A 23,451-nucleotide genomic window follows, 5' to 3' on the forward strand; every position below is an offset into this window, starting at 1 on the left:
AAGTTGTATTTTATAACATCTTCTTCCTCAAGGTTGCTTCCTGGATAACCTTCAGAGGAAAGGTCGTGACGGCTACAATGTGTTCTTAGAATGCTTGGTTGAAACTCATCCAAATGTATACAGAAGACTTACAGGTCAGGAACCGGAAGCCCCCGTCAGGGAACCAATAAGTGGCTCATACACTACAGGTGTGTTTTTATCTTAAGTGCTTATTTTCAGAATGTGAATGGGAGCCTTTTGGACGCTTGGTGGCAGCAGACTTACCAGGTAAAATTCATTGTTCTCGGTCTTGTGGGCAAATTGTGGGAAATTTACCTGGTAAATCTGCTGCCTCCTAGCGCCCCAAAATCTCCCATTATCGTACAACCTAGTCTCTACAATACTTGTACGTGTATTTCTTGTCTACTTTTCAGCAGTCACTCACACTCAATTTAGAATAATATTTTTAGAGGAACAAAAAGAAATGTCTCATGCCTATTTTGTTTCTGCATTCTTACTATAAAAAACAATACTGAAAAGTATTACCTTGGAAATTGGCAACCCCCCCCCCCCATCTGAAACTCTTGAATCCACTTCTGCAGTGTGCGTGGTTCAAGACCAGCCTACACTGGTAATTAACTATACATTGTATAATCTGGACCCATTTTACAGTCATTTTCCCTATTCCTACAAGCTTTGAATATTAAAGACACTCGCAGCTGTAATGATCAAAGCATTGTGCCCACATGCTAAAAGCCTTAAAGTTCATTTATTTTAAGTCGGGTGTTTCTGTACAAAGACCTGCTTTGTAAAGTTTTGCTTTGGAAAAACAATATCATGTAAAGTTTGTGAGGATCCAATCTTCACTACAATTAAGTGGTAATGACTGAGTTGTTGACTTGCAGCTGTTACATATTAACCAGCCACACCAAGAGGTCATGTCACTTCACCACCACTATTCTATTACAGAAAATACGTCACCTCCAATACCTACATATGTACGCAAGCAATTCACTGACACAAAAACAAAGGCTTTGACGCCACCCACACACACTGCAGCTCCCATCAGTATCCTGTAGGAATTGTTCGTCTTACACAACATGTATTACAGGGCGCGATGTATACACGCTTTTAGGTTTGCTCCTAGTGATACAACACAAAAACCTAAGAAAAATATAGGTTACCGCAGAAAAAATTGCCATTCCTGTGGCAGTTCATTGCCTCCCTTGGACTTCAATGTTCATCCGCCTGCTTCTGTTGTTGTCTCTGTTCACTGGATAACTGTTGCAGAATCTGGATGTTGGTTCAGTGGGAATCTTTACTTCTTTGCTAGATAAAATCACATCAGTTCCTACACTTGGGCGGGAAACTACAGCCGACCCTCATTGTGAATACTACGTCACCCCAAATTCATGTAAGAAGTCTTCCTTCAGAAAATATCGTAGTTTCCTCCTACTACTGGAACGCCCTTTCCTTCGGGCTAAGCCAGAAAACTGTGTACATTGACCCGGCCCCGGCAAATAGTGGTCATAATTGAATCAAAGTGCACCAAAATTGTACTTTATGCAGTCTATAACAAAAAGCACCCGTCTATACCATGGGCTGATTGCATGAGGAATGCATGGGCTGAATGCATGGTATAGAACAGGCGCTCAATTTATTGACTCGTTCAGCCCATGGTATACACGGGCGCTTTTGTTGTTGACTAACTTAGGCTTGGTGGTCGGGGTACCATGCCAACCAAAAACAGCATGCTGCCATATCAGTCGATGATGTCATCGTCAGCCAATCACCCGTGCAAGAAAACCATTCTGTCTATTAGTTGACATTTTCGTAATGTGAGATTTGGATTAACGGTGGAAATCGCTGTATCCTGACTGGACTAGAACAATCCGGTCTCGCTTTTAGTATTTCCATGTAGAATATAAAATAATCTATCCATAGATACTAATTGGGGACTGTTGCCGCCGACATTCTTAACATGACAATTTTCCGTGTTTTTGTGACTTGTTTTCTCTGTTTTTAGAAGCCATTTTTTACGTACAAATTTCTCTTTTTAAAATTTGAGTTGCACCGATTGTTTGTATACATAACGACAGATATGCTCTTCATTTCAATGTACTTCTACATTATTTCTGTCAATATTTATTCAAATAAGGCCGAATAAGACTGAATTTCAGAAGCCCTTTTGACTAATAAGTATTAAACCGAGGTCACGCATGAAAAATCACGCCTACTTGTGCAGATAAATCACAAAGGAGACTTATTAAATCGAGTGTTCTGCGGGAAAACCCCACCAATTTTGTGTTTTTTTTGCTCATAAATCTGTCAATTTTCAACGGATTTTGAGTGTCAAGACGAAGTCAGCGTCTTTCTTCCGTGTAAATTTGGCGAGGTTTGATGCGGTATTCAGGGAGGAGATCCAATAACATACACACACACACACACACACACACACAAATCGGCTATTTATAAAGAGATACCCCTGCACCATTAGGAACCCCAAAAAATTGAAAGTGTTGATTGTTGAAATAATCACCAATTGCCTGTTTTGGCGCAGTTTGACCTTGACCTGGCCCACTGTGTGGCGCTCAGTCTTGGGTGTACTACCCTAATGATCTCTGTCTGTATGGGTCGCCGATGCATTATTCGCGTTCGCCTTCGAGCAACTTTCCTGCATACTACACTCTGGATATGTCATATCCTGGCGAACGCGGCCTTATAAAAGGCTGACCATTTACCTCACTCTTATACCAGCCAGTACGATAAACGCAACTATTCCAGAGGCCATGCTAACATTCTTTATCTTGTGATAGTGACTTTCACTGTCAGCGCTACGTCCAAGATCTTCCTCTCCTCTGGAACAACCTGCTTGTCAACAAATTCGAGGAAGTCATGCTATGCTCAAAGAGGCTAATCGACTTAAGACAGAGGAAAACATTTATTTAAGATGCCCTTTCGCCGACAGTCCTCATATAATTCTTCTTATAATTCCTCTCGCACCTTTAAGCCGCAAGGGTCACACGGAGCCAAAGGTCTATTACTACATACAGATCCTGTCATATGCTCATCCCATCAGCCTCCTGACCCGAAGGGGGTCGACTGCAACTGGTTCCAAATCACCACAGACCCATGGGTTCTACAGTCTGTGTCCTCGGGTTATCTCCTTGAATTTACAAGCTCCCCTCCACAACTACTAAACTATCTCTGTCTACCCACTATGGCTCCCTCTGATCTGCTGCTGTTCCTTAGAAAAAGAAATTGTGTCTCTCAAGGAAAAGAAAGCCTTAGTCTCTCTCCCTCACAGATCAACGATGAGCTTCACTTCAACTCTCTTTCTCAGTTCAAAAAAATCTGGCGTGTGGCTTCCTATTATCAATCTCTGACCCCTTAAAGCCATTGGACCCTTTCGGTAAACAGTGTTGTCCAAGGCCCACACTTTGTGTACCACAACTTCTATAACAAATAACAGACCTGTGAAAATTTAGGCTCAATCGGTCATCGGAGTCGGGATAAAACAACGGAAAAACCCACCCTTGTTTTCGGCGCGTTTTGCCGTGTCATGACATGTGTTTAAAATAAATCCGTAATTCTCGTTAACGAGAATTTATATTGTTTTGCTGTTTTCTCAAAAAGTAAAGCATTTCATGGAATAATATTTCAAGAGAAGTCTTTCACCATTGCCTTCTGTAAACCCTGTAAGTTATTTGTAAATCTGTGCACTTTTTTTTTTTCTGAACCGAAAGGGTCCAATGGCTTTAATGCTTTCATCAGACACAAACACTTTTGGATGGAAACTCTGGCCACTGTCCTGCAATTCGCTTCTCCATGCCTGGTGGGCTGCGACCCTAGATCTGAAGGATGCCTATCTTTATATCCCTTTCCACACACCATCAGAATTTCTTGCAACTCAAGTATCGAGACATCACTTACCAGTTCCAGTGTCTTTCCTTCAGCCTTTCCACTGCAGCACGGAACTTAACCAAGATTACCAAAGTGATAGCAGCAGCACTACTATGACAACAATTAGCTTTTACATATGTATCTGGACGACTGGCTCATCATGGGCCCTTCACCAACAGCCACTCTACAAGCCTTGTCAAAGACTATCCAGCTAACCTCAAAATTGGGCTTCATCATCAACCAGGACAAGTCTTCCCTAAGTCCCTTCTCAAAATCCGATGCTCTTCAGTGCCTCCCTCAACATGACTATACAGGCAGAGCCTCTCCTTCACTAGAGCGATGAAGAGTCTGGGAGGAAGGCGTTGGAGGAAGGTGTTTAACTCTTCCTCTCATCAGCAACACTACCAGCTCGCAATTGGCTTTGCGCTTGGTTTCGCCTCCTGGGGTTCATGGTGCAGGATGCGACCTCTTCAACTGCATCTACTTCCCACTACCGACTGGGAAAGGATCCCAATTAAACTCTGGTTCCAGTGGACTCATCTCAAGTGATGGCTCTCTCATTGGAACCTCCTCTGCGGAAAAGTTTTTCCCCGCCTCTTTCCTTCAGTAACCTTGTACAGATGCTTCGGAGTCCTTTCCCCAGCGGTGCATTGGTCTTCCTCAGAACAGTACCTTCACATCCATTTCCTGGCACTCCACCGTTAGGGAGGGACTCACTCCTCTTCCCTATGCATGCTGACCTGGAGCCTACACACTTGGTGCATTCCCCGTCAAGTCTCTCTACAAGCGAGTCACCTCTCTGGGAGGAAAACTTCATAGTGGATGCCTTTTCACGAGGGAGAGCAATCCCCATGGTCCCTTCATCGACCTGTGGTCAAACAGATCTGCAACTTCCTAGACAGGCCACACATAGATCTCTTTGCTTCTCAATTCAACAATCACCTTCTGTTTTTTTTTTCTCCAAACCAAAGGCAAAAAAAGAAAACACCAGCTGGACGTCCCTGCCCTCATCCTTTAAAAACAAACGTTTTACTTTAAAATAAACCCCAAAATACAACAGAACAAAACAAAATCAGGAGGTAAAGCATCTTACATTAAACAGGAAAATTATACTCTTTTTGTTCATCCAGGGTTTCTGAAATGTTGCATGTTTGAACAATGAAACCAACACAATCTATAGTTTTTTTGTAAACATGCTAAAAATATCCAAGGAACTGCTCCACATACATTAAAGTGCATGCCCACCAGTGATGACAATGTTGTATGGTTCTAGCTCGCGCACCAACGATGGTTACTATTGCAATTTTCAGGATCCTAAAATATACCATGTTCTCCCGAGCAGAGACGTCAAAGCTTTAAAGGCAGTGGACACTATTGGTAATTACTCAAAATATTGTTTAGCATAAAACCTTTCTTGGTGACGAGTAATGGGGAGAGGTTGATGGTATAAAACATTGTGAGCAACGGCTCCCTCTTAAGTGCTATAGTTTTTGAGAAAGAAGTGATTTTCCACGAATTTGATTTCGAGACCTCAGATTTAAAACTTGAGGTCTCGAAATCAATCATCTAAACGCTCACAACTTCTTGTGACATGGATGTTGTTTTCTTTCATTATTATCTCGCAACTTCGATGACCGATTGAGCTCAAATTTTCACATGTTTTTTATTTTACGCATATGTTGAGATACACCAACTGTGAAGGCTATTCTTTTACATTTACCAGTAGTGTCCACTGCCTTTAATATCAAGGTGTTTGTAACTGATTTTGTAAGCTATCGCTTAATGTTTACAAACAGATGGCATCACTCTCTCGCTATGGCATTGTTCAAGAAAGCCCTCTAGCATTCAATGTTTCTTGCATTGTTTGTTTCGCGCAAAGTAACAAGACTACAGGCCTGTAAATTGAAAACACTGTCTCTGTGTGTCGCTGGATAGTATGTTTTTCGTACTGTGTAATTACATTGTGTTTTGTGTGATTGTGGGCTGGTCAGCATTTTTCGTTACTTTTTGGAGCGAATCTTGTAAGTATAATAATCCCTGTTAACCTAGGTCCTCATGCAACAGTTACAATAAACATGTAGATACAAAATAAGTTAGGTGTGATTTCAAATTTAAGAATTATCACCAGTTCACCTTTTTATATAGCAGTAGCATATTGGCTTTGGCAAATTGAAGGTTGGCCGTACATCGAAAATATATCCAACCTATTGCCTGGTATCTGTTTTCTTCCTCCATGGTATACCTGAGCTAGACAGCAAACACTAATCATTCACCGCTGTGTGGCTCACTTAAGAGCTGCCTTGTCCATGCAATCTGAACAACAAAACGCACCAACAATAGAGTTCGATAATGAGGGACCTTAAAAATCACTGGAGCGCTTAATCCGTCATCAGGCACCAGAAGCGTCCGTGGCTATCCAGTGGCACACTGGATATTCTTGACGAGAAGCGCCAAGCGCGTCTGTGTGGGGACACAAATGAAGCACGCAGATTGAAGGGCGTTTTTAAAGCCAAGGCCAAGCAGGACCTGGAGGAGTTCTATGGGGAACTTGCAGACACTGCTGAAGAAGGGCTGCGAAAAAACGATCTACGGCCAACCTTCAAGGCCATCAAGTCTATGCGTGGTCCCCCTCAACAGGGAAGCTGCTCCCCACCGATTACAAAGTCCGATGGCACTCCTTGCAAGACAGCTGAAGAAACAGTGACTCGCTGGCGAGGGCATTACAACTCCTTGCTCAACCATCTTCCAGCTACACCCTGCCTAGACCTTATTGTGCAGGCATCAGCTGCAGTCTCTGCTCCAGACGTCTCCTCTGACGCTCCCACACTGGCTGAGGTACGTTGTGCTATCAGGAAGCTTAAGAACGGACGTGCTGCAGGTCCTGATGGCATTCCTCCCGAACTGCTCAAGTGTGCCGAGACCCCGATTAATATAGCCCTTCACGAACTCTTCCTCAAAGTATGGTCCTCCGGAAGGGTTCCTTCTGATTGGAGGAATGGTGTCATCATCTCCCTATACAGAGGAAAAGGTCAGAAAAACCAATCAGCAGCTACAGACCTATTACTCTACTCTCAGTCCCTGGAAAAGTTTTCTGCCACGTACTCCTGTCTCGCCTAGAACCTCTACTCGTCCGTCACCGCCGACCCCAGCAGTCTGGCGTCACAAGGGGCCGTTCAACAATGGATGCAGTGCTCGCCCTTCGACTCCTGTCTGAACTGCACCGCGAGTTTGAAAGACCTCTCCATGTTGCTTACGTCGACATCAAGGCAGCATTTCACTCTGTAGACCGGGAAGCCCTTTGGAAAGACCTGAAAGCAACCGGAGTTCCACCATTCCTTCTTCACCTGATTCAGGACTTACATGACAGCAGCACCTCCACCGTGCATTTTGGCAACGACATCTCCTGCCCCTTCCTCAGCACCAAGGCTGCGTCCAGGCCCCAGCCCTATTTTGCTGTGCCATAACCGCTGTCAGGCTGATCTCGGCATACTGGCAGGAGAAACGTCCTTCACCGACCTAGCCTACACTGACGATGCCGCCCTGTTCACAAGAGAGCACAACGAGTGGCCTACCAAGCTCCAGAAGTTCGAGGAAGAAGCTGGGACAATGGGTCTACACACATCCTGGGCCAAAACCAAGATCCAAAACTGCACCGGCCTTGGACCACCTTCTGTTCCAGCGTCTGTTGAGGGCCAGCCTGTCGGGACCACAGATAAGTTCAGATACCTCGGCTGCGACATCTGCTCTGAAGGTCACTCTTCTCCCGACATCCATCGACGACTCGGGCTCGCCTCTTCAACCTTTGGCCAGCTAGATCGCGTGTGGCGGAACAAGCGTCTCAACCTCAAAACCAAGCTGAAGGTGTACACTACATGCGTTCTCCCCATCCTACTCTATGGGTCAGAAACTTGGACACTTTTGGTAGAGGATGGCCGTAGGCTTCAAGCTTTTAACACCAGATGCCAACGGCGGATACTCGGTGTCCGTTGGTCAGACTTCGTCTCCAACGAATCAATTTTGGAAACCACCAGTCTCGAGGACATCCGTGTGTCCATCTCACGGCGACGCCACTCCCTCTTTGGCCACGTTCGTCGGCTTCCAGAAGACACTCCAGCACATGCCGCCCTCAAGCTGAGCGTCAACGCTCGAGGGGGACTACGTCCTGGCCCTGCCTGGAAGAGACCCAGAGGGCGACCATGCAACACCTGGCTGCGCCAGCTAGAAGTCAACCACCACTCACCGGCACAGCAGCTGTGGCAGTCTGCAAGCAATCGTCTGGTTTGGGCGGCTCTACGTCCCCCTTGATGGTCCGCAGAGAATGATGATGATGATGCGTTCTGAAACAAGTCTGCACCTGAGTGGCCGCGTTTGAATTAATCCATGATCATTAATGAGGTCAAATTACAACATGTTGCAATGACAACAAAAGTGCTAGATATCTGTTTCACCAAACTTATGTTTTTCCCAGTTTTTCGTTGCGTATTTTACGCAAGTCTTGACATCACTTGAAGTGTACTTTGTTTTTTTAACCACAGCACCGCGACTTAGGTTTGCCAATGAGATTGAGGATCTATATCAAGAGGTTGAAGACTTGCAGAGAGAATTGGGATTCAGCCAACAGTTGAGAAATGAACACAAACAAGAAATTGAGAGCCTAAATCAAAGGCTTAAAACAGCAAATGTGAAAGCTGAACGATGTGAACAAATCGAAAAATTATATCGGAAGGTGAGTTATGGGATCAGAGAGACTCTGACCGTTGTATTCCTGTATGTACTATACAAACACTCTATTAAATTCTTCAAAGATTTAGCCTACACCTGACTGTGATCTCAAAGATTCAATCCACACCTGACCATCATAAAATTTCAGCCCACACTTGAATCAGACATGGAGAACATGACAGCACCTCATACATTGACAACAATGACAACAACTTAGACATGGACAACAATGACAGCAATTCAGAAACCGACAACAATGACAACAACTGAGCCATGGACAACAAACTGACAAAGACAGCAACTCAGACATGGACCTTAATGACAGCACCTCAGACATGGACAACAATGACAGCAACTGAGACATGGACAACAATGACAGCACCTCAGACATGTATAACCATGTCAGCAATTTGGACATGGACAACAATGACAATTAACAGAAACTGAGACATGGACAACAATGACAGCACCTCAGACATGGACAACAATGACAGCACCTCAGACATTGACCACAATGGCAATTGACAGCAACTGAGACATGGACAACAATGACAGCACCTCAGACATGTATAACCATGTCAGCAACTGAGACATGGACAACAATGACAGCAACTGAGACATGGACAACAATAACAGCAACTGAATCATGGACAATGACAGCACCTCAGACATGTATAACAATGACAGCACCTTAGCCATGGACAACAATGACAGCAACTGAGACATGGACAACAATGACAGCAACTGAGACATGGACAATGACAGCACCTCAGACATGTATAACAATGACAGCACCTTAGCCATGGACAACAATGACAGCAACTGAGACATGGACAACAATGACAGCAACTGAGACATGGACAACAATGACAGCACCTCAGACATGGACAACAATGACAGCACCTCAGACATGGACAACAATAACCGAGACATGGACAACAATGACATCACCTTAGACATGGACAGCAATGACAGCACCTCAGACATGTATGACAATGACAGCAACTGAGACATGGACAACAATGACAGCACCTTAGACATAGACAACAATTACAGCACCTCAGACATGGACAACAATGACGGCACCTCAGACATGGACAACAATGACAATAACTGAGACATGGACAACAATTACATCACATGAGACATAGACAACAATGACAGCACCTTAGACATGGACAACAATGACAGCACCTCAGACATAGACGACAATGACAGCAACTGAGACATGGACTACAATGACAGCACCTCAGACATGGACAACAATGACAATAACTGAGACATGGACAACAATTACATCACATGAGACATAGACAACAATGACAGCACCTCAGACATGGACAACAATGACATCACCTCAGACATGGACAACAATGACATCACCTCAGACATAGACAACAATGACATCACCTCAGACATGGACAACAATGACAATAACTGAGACATGGACAACAATGACATCACCTCAGACATAGACAACAATGACAGCACCTCAGACATAGACAACAATGACAGCACCTCAGACATGGACAACAATGACAGCACCTCAGACATGGACAACAATGACAGCACCTCAGACATGGACAACAATGACAGCACCTCAGACATGGACAACAATGACAGCACCTCAGACATGGACAACAATGACAATAACTGAGACATGGACAACAATGGCATCACCTTAGACATAGACAACAATGACAGCACCTCAGACATAGACAACAATAAAAGCACCTCAGACATGGACAACAATGACAATAACTGAGACATGGACAACAATGACATCACCTTAGTCATAGACAACAATGACAGCAACTGAGACATGGACAACAATGACAGCAACTGAGACATGGACAACTTGACAGCACCTCAGACATGGACAACAATGACAGCAACTGAGACATGGACAACAATGACAGCACCTCAGAAATGGACCACAATGGCAATTGACAGCAACTGAGACCTGGACAACAATGACAGCACCTGAGACATGGACAACAATGACAGCACCTCAGACATGGACAACAATGACAATAACTGAGACATGGACAACAATGACAGCACCTCAGACATGGACCACAATGGTAATTGACAGCAACTGAGACATGGACATTAATGACAACACCTCAGACATGGACAACAATGACAGAACCTCAGACATGGACAACAATGACAATAACTGAGACATGGACAACAATGAAAGCACCTCAGACATAGACAACAATGACAGCACCTCAGACATAGACAACAATGACATCACCTCAGACATGGACAACAATGACAGAACCTCAGACATGGACAACAATGACAATAACTGAGACATGGACAACAATGAAAGCACCTCAGACATGGACAACAATGAAAGCACCTCAGACATAGACAACAATGACAGCACCTCAGACATAGACAACAATGACAGCACCTCAGACATAGACAACAATGACAGCACCTCAGAATGTGTTAAAATTCTTTTTTGTAGGAACGTAACAAAGTAAAACACTTGGAAATGCAGAGTACAACCTTGCTCGGAAATTCACTTCTCCATAAAGAGGAAAAGGAACAGGCTGAGCGTAACTTAGCACAGGTAAGATGGGGGTGATGACAAAAGGTTATGGATGTTATTTCTTGTTCCCCTGATGGGAGGTCAAGGTGATGGTTCATGTAGGTATGGCCCTGTGAGGGAAAAGTGGTAACAAATGGAAATTTACAGTTATTGATTTCAAATACTTCAAATTGAAGTGACGGTTATAAAGACACCCCACGGAGTTTTCTTAATTTTTCCTTTAAATGAACTATTTTCTATTTTCTTTTGTGAACGCATTACTTACCTTACTTTTTATCCTTCCGCCTGATCAGTTCGTTTAAGAAACATTTAATGATGCAAATCAACCTGTTTACACTTGCGCCCTCATAAGCTTCACGTTCAAAATTTCACTCACTTTCAAATTATATTCACGAGAGACAACACCACATAACGGACTCTCTCCTCTCCTATTTTCTAGATCAATAAATAAGCTATTTTTTCCTCGATATCCTTCTTATTGACTCTAACTACATCCTGGTCACATAAACATCTGAAAAATGTGAGAACCAAGACAGGTTACAGCTTGCTTAAGCCGATAACACTTTGAGGGGGAACAGAAGTGGCACTGGACCAAATGCATGGTGTCATGCAATCAGAAGTAGGGCTTGTGATATGGCTCACTTCACCAGGTTGGGATACACTAGATATATGATGAAGCCAACATTTTGCAAGTCGTGGGTCTAAGGATTGTATAATGTTTGGAGGAAAGTTATGACTTATTGTGATGAATTATGAACTGAAGAATGTAAAAAAAATAAAAATTTATGATTTTTTGTTACAATTATTTTTTTTTGACCAGAAAACAGTGTGGTGTCCATGGCAATAAAATTGATGAAAATTGTGACATAAAATACATATGTATTTTGATGGTAAACAATAAAAATAATAAAATTTATTATTTTTTCTTCATAATGGATTGTATGATGGTTAAACTTAACTGTGAACACCCAAAAAAAATTATACTTTGCTTTTTTTTTTTAGCAATGGTGCTCAAATATTTTTTTAACGACGTAACGCACGGTGTCTTTTTTGTAAAATCATTGTTACGTCGAGAGATCGGTTCAAAAGAGGTCCTCATCATCCCAAAGCTATGAATTTGCATCATTATATTCATTGTCTAAAACCTCTATCTAAAATAAGAATACTATTTAGAAGTTCATCCTTCCCATTTTCTTCAAAAATTACGTAAAAATGCACCAAAATAGTTGGTGTCTATCTGTATTTTGTTACATCGAAGCAAAGTTCCGGGTAGATGAAAAAATCCATCACGTACATATAAAGTAGTCTGGTGGTTAACTAATGGTTACAAGACGGCTGTTCGTTTTAACTCCAGTAATCTTTTGTGGAGGTTCAATTGGCGGGAAAAAAACCGTCTGAACCCCGACGTCGTGTGTTACATCGCTGTCGAATCAACATTGATGATTCGTCGAAAACGTGAAATCCATTATGACTGGACGTTCTGTAAAAAATCAGGGTAAGTCTCAACTACTCAAAAGCTCTTGGATAGTGGACAAGTGTTTTTGTATAGTTAAAAGGGGTTCTTATTCAACTGATACTAAAAAAAGCTGTTTAAAAATCAGTTTTCACATCTAATAAACTATATTAAACTGGTGTCTATCGATACGTCGGTTAACAACACCTTGCATCTACAGCTTTGAGCAACGGCCTGCGGGGCTTGCGCAGAGCATCCCAACTGCGCAATGTCTGCTATTCATAAGCATGCAATGCCAATATGCACAAAGGTTACAATGTGTGCGTGCATTTGACTGCACAAACCTTCGCGAGGTCCGAAAAATTTTACAAAAACTAGTCGGGAACCTCATGCAACAAGACGATAAAGAAGATAAAAAGTAACCTACTTATCTTTGAGGAAAAATCTTTGGATAAATTTAATGAATTCAGGAGTAATCCAAGACAAGGTTTTGTGTAGTTTTTCCGACTCGAAAACAATAAATCACGTGTCTGTAAACTGGGCATATGCGTCGGCATAGCGTTGTTTACGTATACATGTGCGGTCTTTTATAAATGTTTATATAGGTTGAAGGCAAACTGTGCATGATTAAAACATGGTTTTCCCTCCCAACAAAACAGATTGATAGTTGAATACTTGTGTTCCCACTTAGCTTAAAAGCATGGCTTTTTATTATTAAAAAAAAAATACCTGTGTCGTGAGTACCCCCTTCCCGACCCAAAACAGAACTTCAGAATGCATGACTGAATGACAGGCCTGAATAATAATATAACAACAACTTTACTGTAGAGGGCCTAAGTCAGTGTACCCTACCAAAGACTTATTTGAAATATTTCCCTCTCATCTTCAAAGCTTTTGTTGATGAGATCATTTATTAAAAGTTTAAAATGGAACTAACTTGGAAGCATGTACATGTACAATGTAAATTAATACAAGGTCCCTGTTTTTTTAAATTATTAAATTGCAGATGAGTCTCAGAGTGAAACTGAAATTTTCACCACCAAAATTATACAGACAAACGCTGAAGAAAAACGATCCACTGAAGTATGAAAGGCTTCTTGCACTTGACGCACAGAAGTAAGCAGAAAAGAGACACAGTATGTCTCATCAAGATAGACAAGAGTATAACAAGAAGTGTAAGGAACGCACAAAGCAGTATAGACAAAGACAAAAGACAAAAAATGAAGGGATGATCAACACCAGAACACTATGAAGAAAGGGATAGAAAAACACTTGACAAGATCAGAAGCTGAGAAAATCAAACCTCAATGCTTTTTAAGACAATACTTTTTACATGGGATGACTTTTGTAAACAAAAATCAAATATAACTGAATTTGTTAGTTAAATGCAAAACCCAACTGAAAGAACTATACCTCAGTGTCCCTATTCCACCAGTAGTAATCTGTTTGAACTCGAAATGTACACAGTTGAAATCTGTGAACAACATTTGAGTGACACACACGTCGATGTTTGGTAGCATGGAAGTTTGTTATAGTGTTTTGTTTTATTTATAACGTTAAAGGCAGAGTACACAATTGGTAATTACTCAAAATAATTATTAGCATAAAACCTTATGGGATGAATAAAAATACACCAATGCTGACTTGTTAAAATGGATAATAATTAAGGTGTTACATGACAGTAAATGTTAATCCACACCACCATGCTGAAAGAAAATCAATGTCCCTTTATGGGAGTATACAGGAAAGAAACAGATATACATGTATACATGTACATGTACACAATGTAGATTTTTGTTTAGGAAGTTTGAGAATCATTGAAATACAGGTTGATTTTTGCATACTTTTAGGGCCAATGGGTCGATATAATATCCCAAGAACTGTTAATGTTGCTCAATATGAACATGAATGTGTTTCCCACTCAAGTATTCTCACTCATATTTTGGATGTAATGTGGACACGGTGTCCATCTGTGTCAACGTTACATCCGCAATGCCAGTTTAAGGAAAGAAACAAATCAATTAAATGTCAAAGTAATCCACAGAAAACTATGAGGGGCCGTTTATGACTAAATGAGCAAACCCATATATATAGGAGCAAAACCATATATATAAGAGCAAACCCATATAAATAAGAGCAAACCCATATATAAACTGCCCACAAAAAGTAAGGAAACTTTTTTCAATCCAGTATATTTGGTATTATTTATTACTCTCTTTGTATATGGTATATATCAATGCAAAGCTGAACTGTTCCTCTTTAAAATGATACATTTGCAATGACTACATGTTGCTGAACTTGGCTACACGAATAACAATGAGGCAAAGTCACAAATCAAATGTGCCAAAATTACCGTTGTCTGTGCTAAATGTTCGAGGTAATGATCGATAAATCAAACCGATCAAGCTTTTCAGAACCATTAATGGTTTACACAAAGATTTGCACAAGTGAGCTCATCAGACACAATTAACCCTTATCTCTTGAAAAACACCTTGTTTGATGGGTATTTGCAAGACGATATTCTACAGCCGATTGCAGTCCCATACTTGCAGACTCTTGGACCAAAATGCCATCTTTCAAGATGACAACGCTCGCCCCCATCGAGCCTGACTGGTGACTTACTACCTGAACAATGTTGGGGTGCATCGGATGGATTTGCTCGCTAACAGTCCAGACCTGAATCCCATGGAACATCTGTGGGACCAGCTTGGCCTCGCTGTCTGCGCCAGAACCCCCAACATATCAACTGTGGCTGATCAAACCAGGTTCCTTAATGATCAATGGAACGCCATCCCTCATCATCAGCGCATCACAAGACTTTTGTGCAGCATGAGAAGAAGGTGCCAGGCTGTCATCAACGCCTTCGGATTATCCACTCGCTACTGAACTTTTTGTATCAATAAAGTGTATTAAGATCAGTAAAGTTGTCTTGCTCTATACCAAACTTCTTGTCTCAATAAAGTGGATTACTGTAAGATCAGTAAGTTGTTTTGCTTGTTTGAATTACAGTGCCAATTTGATTGTTCACACGGTAACACAAAATTGCTAATTTTGGCACATTTGATTTGTGACTTTGTCTCATTCTCAATTCCAGCAACATGTAATCATTGCAATTGTGGTATCATTTTGAAGAGGAACAGTTCAGCTTTGCAATGATATATACCATATACACAGAGAGTATTAAATAATAACAAATATACTGGATTGAAAAAAGTTTCCTTACTTTTTGTGAGCAGTTTATAAGAGCAAACCCATATATATAGGAGCAAAACCATATATATAGGAGCAATCCAGCAAAACCATATATACATGTATTAGAGCAAAACCATATATATAAGAGCAAAACCATATATATATATGAGCAAACAATTTATATACATGTAAAAGACCACCGAAAATATATATAAAGATCAACAGGAAAATATATAATCGATGCAAAAATAAATATAAAGGATAAAAAACTCAAATATTAAAGACAAACACAAATATATTAACAGCGCCCTCTATATTGGACGTAGTTTCATATATATAAGACATGTGCACCTATATATTTAAGACATAAAGTCTCATACAAAGGACGTCAACAGCTGTCAAAGGTTAAAATCGGAACGAAAATCACCGAGCCGTTAATTCAGCCTTTGTCTGACACTTGGTAATCATTGCGCACGTTTCGCTGGGAATGGGAAAGGGAGAGGGGGACCGACATGTCGCGACGGCGTGACTTTAATTGTAATTAATTTGTTTAATATAATTGAATGATATTTTTGATTTATTTTGCATGGCATACTACAGCGTCTGAATATTCAATAAAATACCTGTTGATCCTGGCCATCACATTAGGGATGTTTTTATAATTTCCTGTGCCCTTACTGTTTTTCTTGCTTTACTTTTGTACATGTACTTATATTATCTATTTGACCATAGAGGACTCCTTCCTCTATGATTTGACATACTGTCTGCTTGTTTTTGTAATTGTTTAATGGCCAAATAAAGAAAAAGAATAAGAATAAGAACCAATGAAAGTAATGAAAACATATGACGTCGCTCCAATATCGTCCATACATTAGCAAAGTAAATGGCGGACTATCTCTCTTCTTCTTCCCTTAAAGTGCTGCTTCAGAAAATTTGAAGATTACCTCACAGCGTAAAACCAAAACTTTTAATATTTCGAACACACGGTGTAAAAAGGTTGGATAGTTGATTTATAGTTTTTGATTGTGAAAATTTGTCCTGTTATCCTAATTTGTTTTTACACTATAGTATCATGAAGAGAGGAATCGCTGTCGGTGTACGTGCAGCATGCACACTGATCAGATCGGATCGGCTGCCCATTTCCAGCTAGCCCGGCCCGGGTGCTAGTGTCGGTCGACAGTCACGCTGTCGCGACGTGTCGGTCCCCCTCTCCGATCCCTTTCCCATTCCCAGCGAAACGTGCGCAATGATTACCAAGTGTCAGACAAAGGCTGAATTTACGGCTCGATGATTTTCGTTCCCGATTTTAACCTTTGACAGCTGTTGACGTCCTTTGTATGAGACTTTATGTCTTAAATATATAGGTGCACATGTCTTATATATATGAAACTACGTCCAATATAGAGGGCGCTGTTAAATATATTTGTGTTTGTCATTTATATTTGAGGATTTTGGTCTTTTATATATATATGCCGTTGATCCTCTATATATTTCGGTGGTCTTCTATATATTTGTTTTGATCATTATATATTTATTATTTTGCTCTTATATATATGGGTTTGCTCTTATACATGTATATATGGGTTTGCTATTATAATGAATAGGGTAGATGGCCTTAGCTTTCGATCCAATCCGGACCTTCTTCAGAGGCATAAAACAAGTACAAACAAATACATATCCATTTATAGAAAAAGAGAGGGGGAAAGGGATTAAGGGAAGGATCCAGAAAGAAGCGGGAAAATAACAGCCAATCAAAGTTTCTATTTCAGAGACAATATTGGTGGCTATGAACCAATAGGAGTGAAGTGGCGAGGACAAAGGATGTTTAGAATGAAAGGATGGGTTACTGGACCATAAAAGTGGTAAATGTATTGTTCGACAACAATGCAGGGAGACATGAAAGGGTAGGATTAGAGAGCAAGTTGCATCATGATGCAACTAACAATGGTCAATTAATAAGAATAGCAAGATCAAAGGTATGATGATTTGAAAAATAGGTATGAGGGACCTGTGGAAAAAAAGGGGGGGGGTTACTTACATCAGATAGTTACAGTGATGAATTTATAAAAACAACTTTAAACAAGATTAATTTATACTTTATGTACAGAATATATACAACATATAAGTTCTTAGGCCGAAGTGAAGTGGAGGGTAATGAGAAGTTATTTAACACCAGTGTTTATGTTAAGTCCAAAGGGTTTGACTGTCTTGAGTTGGTGAATCCAGTGTGATTCTCTACTCTTGCGGTGTGTGTCATCACCATTGCAAGCTTCAATCACCAGAAGTTCAACATCACTGACACTATGATTGGGGCTGTTGAAGTGGATAGAGACTGGGTACGGTTTCTTAGTCTTTATGGAAGAGACATGATTCGCAAAGCGAAGACTAAGTTTGGTCTTAGTCTCTCCCACATATTGTAGCCCACATCTCTTACATGATATGACATAGACTACATTAGATGTGCTACATTCAGAGTCGGTCTTGATGTTGTATGAAGAGCCAGTGGTATGACTCTTCACCTTAAATGAGGGCTTAATGTGCAGACACGTTCTGCATTTGGAACGGGTACATTTATGACAGCCCAGTATATCTGTCGGGGGTTGTGTTTGGACTGTACCTGGGGGAAGTTTGGCCCTGACTAGTATGTCACCAAGGTTCTTAGGGCGGCGGAATGCAACCATGGGAACCTCGGGGATTGCTGAGTGTAACCTGCTGGAGGAGTGAAGTATAGGCATGTTATTATTGAGAATTGAGGGAAGTTTGGGTAGTTTGGGGTGGAAGGTGGTGACCAAAGCAACTCTATTGGTCGGAGCTTTTTTAGCTCCCGTGTTAGTCAACAGAGTATGACGAGGTACGTTGAGAGCCCTGTTGATAGCAAGTTGGACCCTACGTTCGCTGTGTCCCCTAGATACAAGGTGTTTCCTTAGCTCTGATGAGCGCCTCTTGTACAGGGTATCTGTGGAACAGATACGCCTGATACGTAAGGCCTGACTGTAAGCAATGGCCTTCTTACAGTGACTAGGGTGACAGCTATTGGAGAGAAGGTACTGGTGGGTGTCGGTGGGTTTACTGTAAACATCTGTGACAAGGCCATTAAGAGACTTGGTTATTGTCACATCTAGAAAGTTCACACTGGTGAGAGATTGTTCGGTAGTGAACTTTATGGTGGGGTGAAATGAGTTGATATGGTCAATAAACTCATCCAAGCTGTCTTGGTCCCCACCCCAGATGGAGAAAATATCATCAATAAATCTCCACCAAACTAGTGGTCGGTTGGGGGCGGAGGAAAGGAGTCTGTCCTCCAACTGAGACATGAATAGGTTGGCATATGAGGGTGCCATCTTGGTACCCATGGCAGTACCCTGTACCTGTAGAAAATGCCTGTCAGAAAATGTGAAATTATTCTTCATTAGAATGTGGCTCATGAGTTCCTTAATATGACTCACTGAGGGGCGGGACTGATTACTAGCATTGAGGGCAGAGACACATGCACTCATGCCTTCATGATGGGGTATGTTAGTATACAGTGATGAAACATCAAAAGTAACCAAAATGGCAGAGTCAGGTATTTGGTGCTTGACCTCATCTAGTTTGTGGAGAAAGTCTTTGGTATCCTTGATGAAGGAAGGAATACGGCAGACTAAGGGTTTGAGGAAGCTATCGACAAACTCAGAAATGCGCTCTGTTGGGCTACCATTCCCAGATACAATAGGTCTCCCCGGGTTATTGGGCTTATGTATCTTAGGTAGAAGGTAGAACCTTGCTGTACGGGGGTCATGTGGGAGAAGATAGTTAAATGTATCTTTCTCAATACCATTGGCGTTATAAATCCTAACCAGGGTGTCACTGATATCTTGGGAGAAAGATTTAGTGGGGTCAGAAGCACATTCAATGTAATGATCAGTGTTACTGAGCTGTCTAAGGCCCTCGGCAATGTAGTCATGTGTGTTCATGACTACAACTGCGGACCCCTTGTCAGCCCGTTTAATCACTATGTCTGGTGATTGGCGGAGCTGTGTAAGGGCGTGCCGCTCATCTTGGGGGAGGTTATTGGGAGTAGGGGTACTGGGGGCCTTAAGAACCTCGGAGTTAACCGAATTGATGTATGTCTCTAGAGACACATCTCGGTTCTTAGGGGGTACCCAAGTGCTCTTTTCCTTGAAGCGGTTGCGGGGAATGGGTTGGGACTCCACAGATGACTCGTCATCCATGGAGGGGTCTACATGAAAGTATTCACGTAGGCGTAACCTACGATTGAATTGGGCCATGTCCTGTTGGAAAAGAAGTTGGTTAGGTTCTCTGGGTGTGGGGCAAAACTTAAGACCCCTTGAGAGGAGTTTAACCTGTGGGTCAGTAAGGACCATGTCAGACAGGTTAACTACAGTATTGGTCTCTGGCGACCTAACAGTAGGAGGAGCAATGCTGGCTCTCTTACTGTGGAAACGTCTATGGGTGTGTTTCTTATGGTTAGCCTGGACATTCATACGTTTCTTGTTCTGTGTGTCCATTAGGGTGGACCTTAAGTGTTTGACGTTACATAGTATGGTATCTTGTAACTGTTCAAACTCTTCAATGGAACATGACTCCTGGAGTTGAGACTCAGTGTCTGTTATCTCAAGCAACTGGTTATCAATGAATTGTTGGCATTGATTTTCCAGCAACTTGATCAAACGGAAAGACGTATTAGTGAGTGTCTTGTTCCTTTTCTTCAGAAAGGATGGGTCAAGGTCCCCAAAGGAAGGGGTACACTTGATCTGTAGGCCTTTGGGAATGATACGGGACAAACGATAAAAACGGTAGTTATCAAGATGTGACATGTAACGGGTGTTCTTTTCCTTAAGCTTACGAAGCTTGCGGAAAATGCACTTGGTGTCGGGAGCAAGTGCCATAATGGATGGGGGAATACAGTCAAGGTTTGCTATTATATATATATATGGGTTTGCTATTACAAATGTATATGTACAGTATGGGTTTGCTCTTATATATATGGGTTTGCTCTTATATATATGGGTTTGCTCTTATACATGTATATATGGGTTTGCTCTTATATATATGGGTTTGCTCTTATATATATGGGTTTGCTCCTACATGTATATATATGGGTTTGCTCTTATATATATGGGTTTGCTCCGATATATATGGGTTTGCTCCTATATATATGGGTTTGCTCCTACATGTACATGTACTGTATATATATGGGTTTGCTCTTATATATATGGGTTTGCTCTTATATATATGGGTTTGCTCCTACAATGTATATACATGTATATGGGTTTGCTCATAAATATATATATGGTTTTGCTCCTTTATATATAGTTTTGCTCTTATATATATGGTTAGTTTTGCTCTTATATATATGGTTTTGCTCTTATATATATGGGTTTGCTCTTATTTATATGGGTTTGCTCTTATATATATGGTTTTGCTCTTATATATATGGGTTTGCTCATTTAGTCATAGATGGCCCCTCATAGAAAACCCTTTTGCCACATGAAATACACATCTATGCACCTTCCCCAGTCATTTTAAGTTTTTTTTAAAGATATTTACTGAAAGTGTTGTAAAATAAACGAGTTTTGTGCAATTTTTTTTAAAGATATTTACTGAAAGTGTTGTAAAATAAACGAGTTTTGTGCAAAAAACTATACAATTGATCATTTTGTTAAGTAATTTCGAGGTAAGATGAACATTCAAAAGCATACTTTCAATCAGTAAATGTATGAAACTCGACAACTTTGAAGTTAAAATTATTTAAAGATTTGAAAGCTTCTATTAACTACTGCAACATTGAAGTATGTTTTTGGTATCCATGTTACATCCGCACTGCAATTCGGTATCAAATTGTTGACACCGCTGTATCATTTTTTCTGGAAATCTACAGGTAAACTGCTTTTAAAATATTAAAGTACAATATATTTCCTAAATAAAAACTTTTAAAAAGATAAAATAAAACACTTTTGAAAATTTCACTTTCATGTCACACCTTGTATCCCAACCTGGTGAAGTGAGCCATATACATGTACACCAGACCAGCACTGCCCATCGGCCACCTCCTGCTATGCTACCCAATATTCATCAGTGCATATCATAAACCAAGAAATCATCCACAAGCTCTCAAATGTCACTGGTAATTCCAACAACTGTTGCTGCAAGCAACAAAGACTAGCAACACTTGCTGAGCTCATGCTTTATAATAGCCTTTTCCATAATGCCACTTGTCTGAACAAGTACAACAAAGTACATGTACATGTATAGTATCATATACAAGCAAAACTAAACAATGTAACAGCAACTGTCCAGAATAGAGTGATCTTGTTTTATGGATAGGTTTGCGGTAACACCATGTAATGACTATCTCTAAATGAGTTGGGGTGGTTCTGAAAAAAAAATGTTGGTTTTAACTAGACGCTTCGATCAGTATGCTCTGATCGTCTTCTGGAGAAAGCTGGACTCTGATGCTGCATGCTGCTGAAGTACTGTGGAGGCGGATTAGCTCGGTGATGGAAGGAGGTGGGAAATAGAGGTGGGGAATAGACCTTATGCATTGACGTCATCCAGCGGCCATCTTAGTGGAATACACAGCCAGTCGTGAATATTTTCGCGACGTCATATATTTATTCACGACAAGTCGCGAATATTTTCGCGACGTCGCGAATATTTTCACGACTAGTCGCGAATATTTTCGCGACGTCGTATATTTATTCACGACAAGTCGCGAATATTTTCGCGACGTCGTGAATATTTTCACAACTAGTCGCGAATATTTTCACGACTAGTTGCGAATATTTTTTACGACGTCGTGAATAATTCTGCGACTAGTCGTGAATAAATTCGCGACTAGTCGTAAATATTTTTTCCAGTAGCTTGAGTGTGTAATTCTTACACGGCACGCGTAGAGAGCCAATCTATGACGATTGTAGCCACTCGGTTATGTGTAATGGGCCCATGTTTTATCCAGTAGAATTGTTATCATAGTTCGAAAAAACAGTGTCTGATTTTCATCAATATTTCGGGGGTTTTCAAGGTTGAATTGCTCCAAACCCAAATAATTCTGAATGCTAAAGGGATTAATCTTTCAGTTAAACTTGGTGGGGGATTACGTGATGCGTTGCACCCTGCCGTGACGGAACGAACTCGCGTTTCAAGTTGGAAATAACAACGCAAATTGCTCTAACATTTCAGGTAAAGATTTTCAAATTTATTTGCTGAAATTGTCAACACATTATAATTAAACTTATCATTGGGTTGTTTGTAAAATTTACCTATTGTTGATCCGACTACGCCGGGGTTAAAAATAGATGTTTTCATTTCTTAAAAAAAATAGTTGTTTTCATGAGTGGGTGAGACGTCGCACTTTTAAAAGTAAGTTTTTCTAGCGTTTGTGTTTTTCAAAACGGGTCGTAAAATTTATGGTGTCAAGGTCATCGAAAATTACATATTATTTTGGACAGGAAGGTCGTATGGTCATGATTTTTATTTTATTTAAAATGTTGAGATTTGCTTGTTGGGATTATTATGATATAAACTCAAAAATAAAATGTACTCGATATTCATCATTAAGAAGGAGCGGGTGACATATAACGTTATGTTTTATCTGAAGAGTGAAAGTGCCAACGTTTATTGCCTAGCATAGGATAGC

General features: G+C 40.9%; 1 protein-coding gene across 1 annotated transcript in view; it reads left to right on the top strand.

Annotated features, from left to right (window-relative positions):
• Positions 1–23,451, top strand: part of LOC139944552 (uncharacterized) — a 173,322-nt gene that overhangs the window by 26,060 nt on the left and 123,811 nt on the right. The window contains exons 3-5 of the mRNA XM_071941599.1: positions 33–188; positions 8,418–8,608; positions 11,084–11,188. Coding sequence (XP_071797700.1) covers positions 33–188; positions 8,418–8,608; positions 11,084–11,188 — 452 coding nt within the window. The remainder of the gene's footprint in view (positions 1–32; positions 189–8,417; positions 8,609–11,083; positions 11,189–23,451) is intronic.

The sequence above is a fragment of the Asterias amurensis genome, chromosome 11 (assembly GCF_032118995.1).
Source record: "Asterias amurensis chromosome 11, ASM3211899v1".
Classification (NCBI taxonomy): domain Eukaryota; kingdom Metazoa; phylum Echinodermata; class Asteroidea; order Forcipulatida; family Asteriidae; genus Asterias; species Asterias amurensis.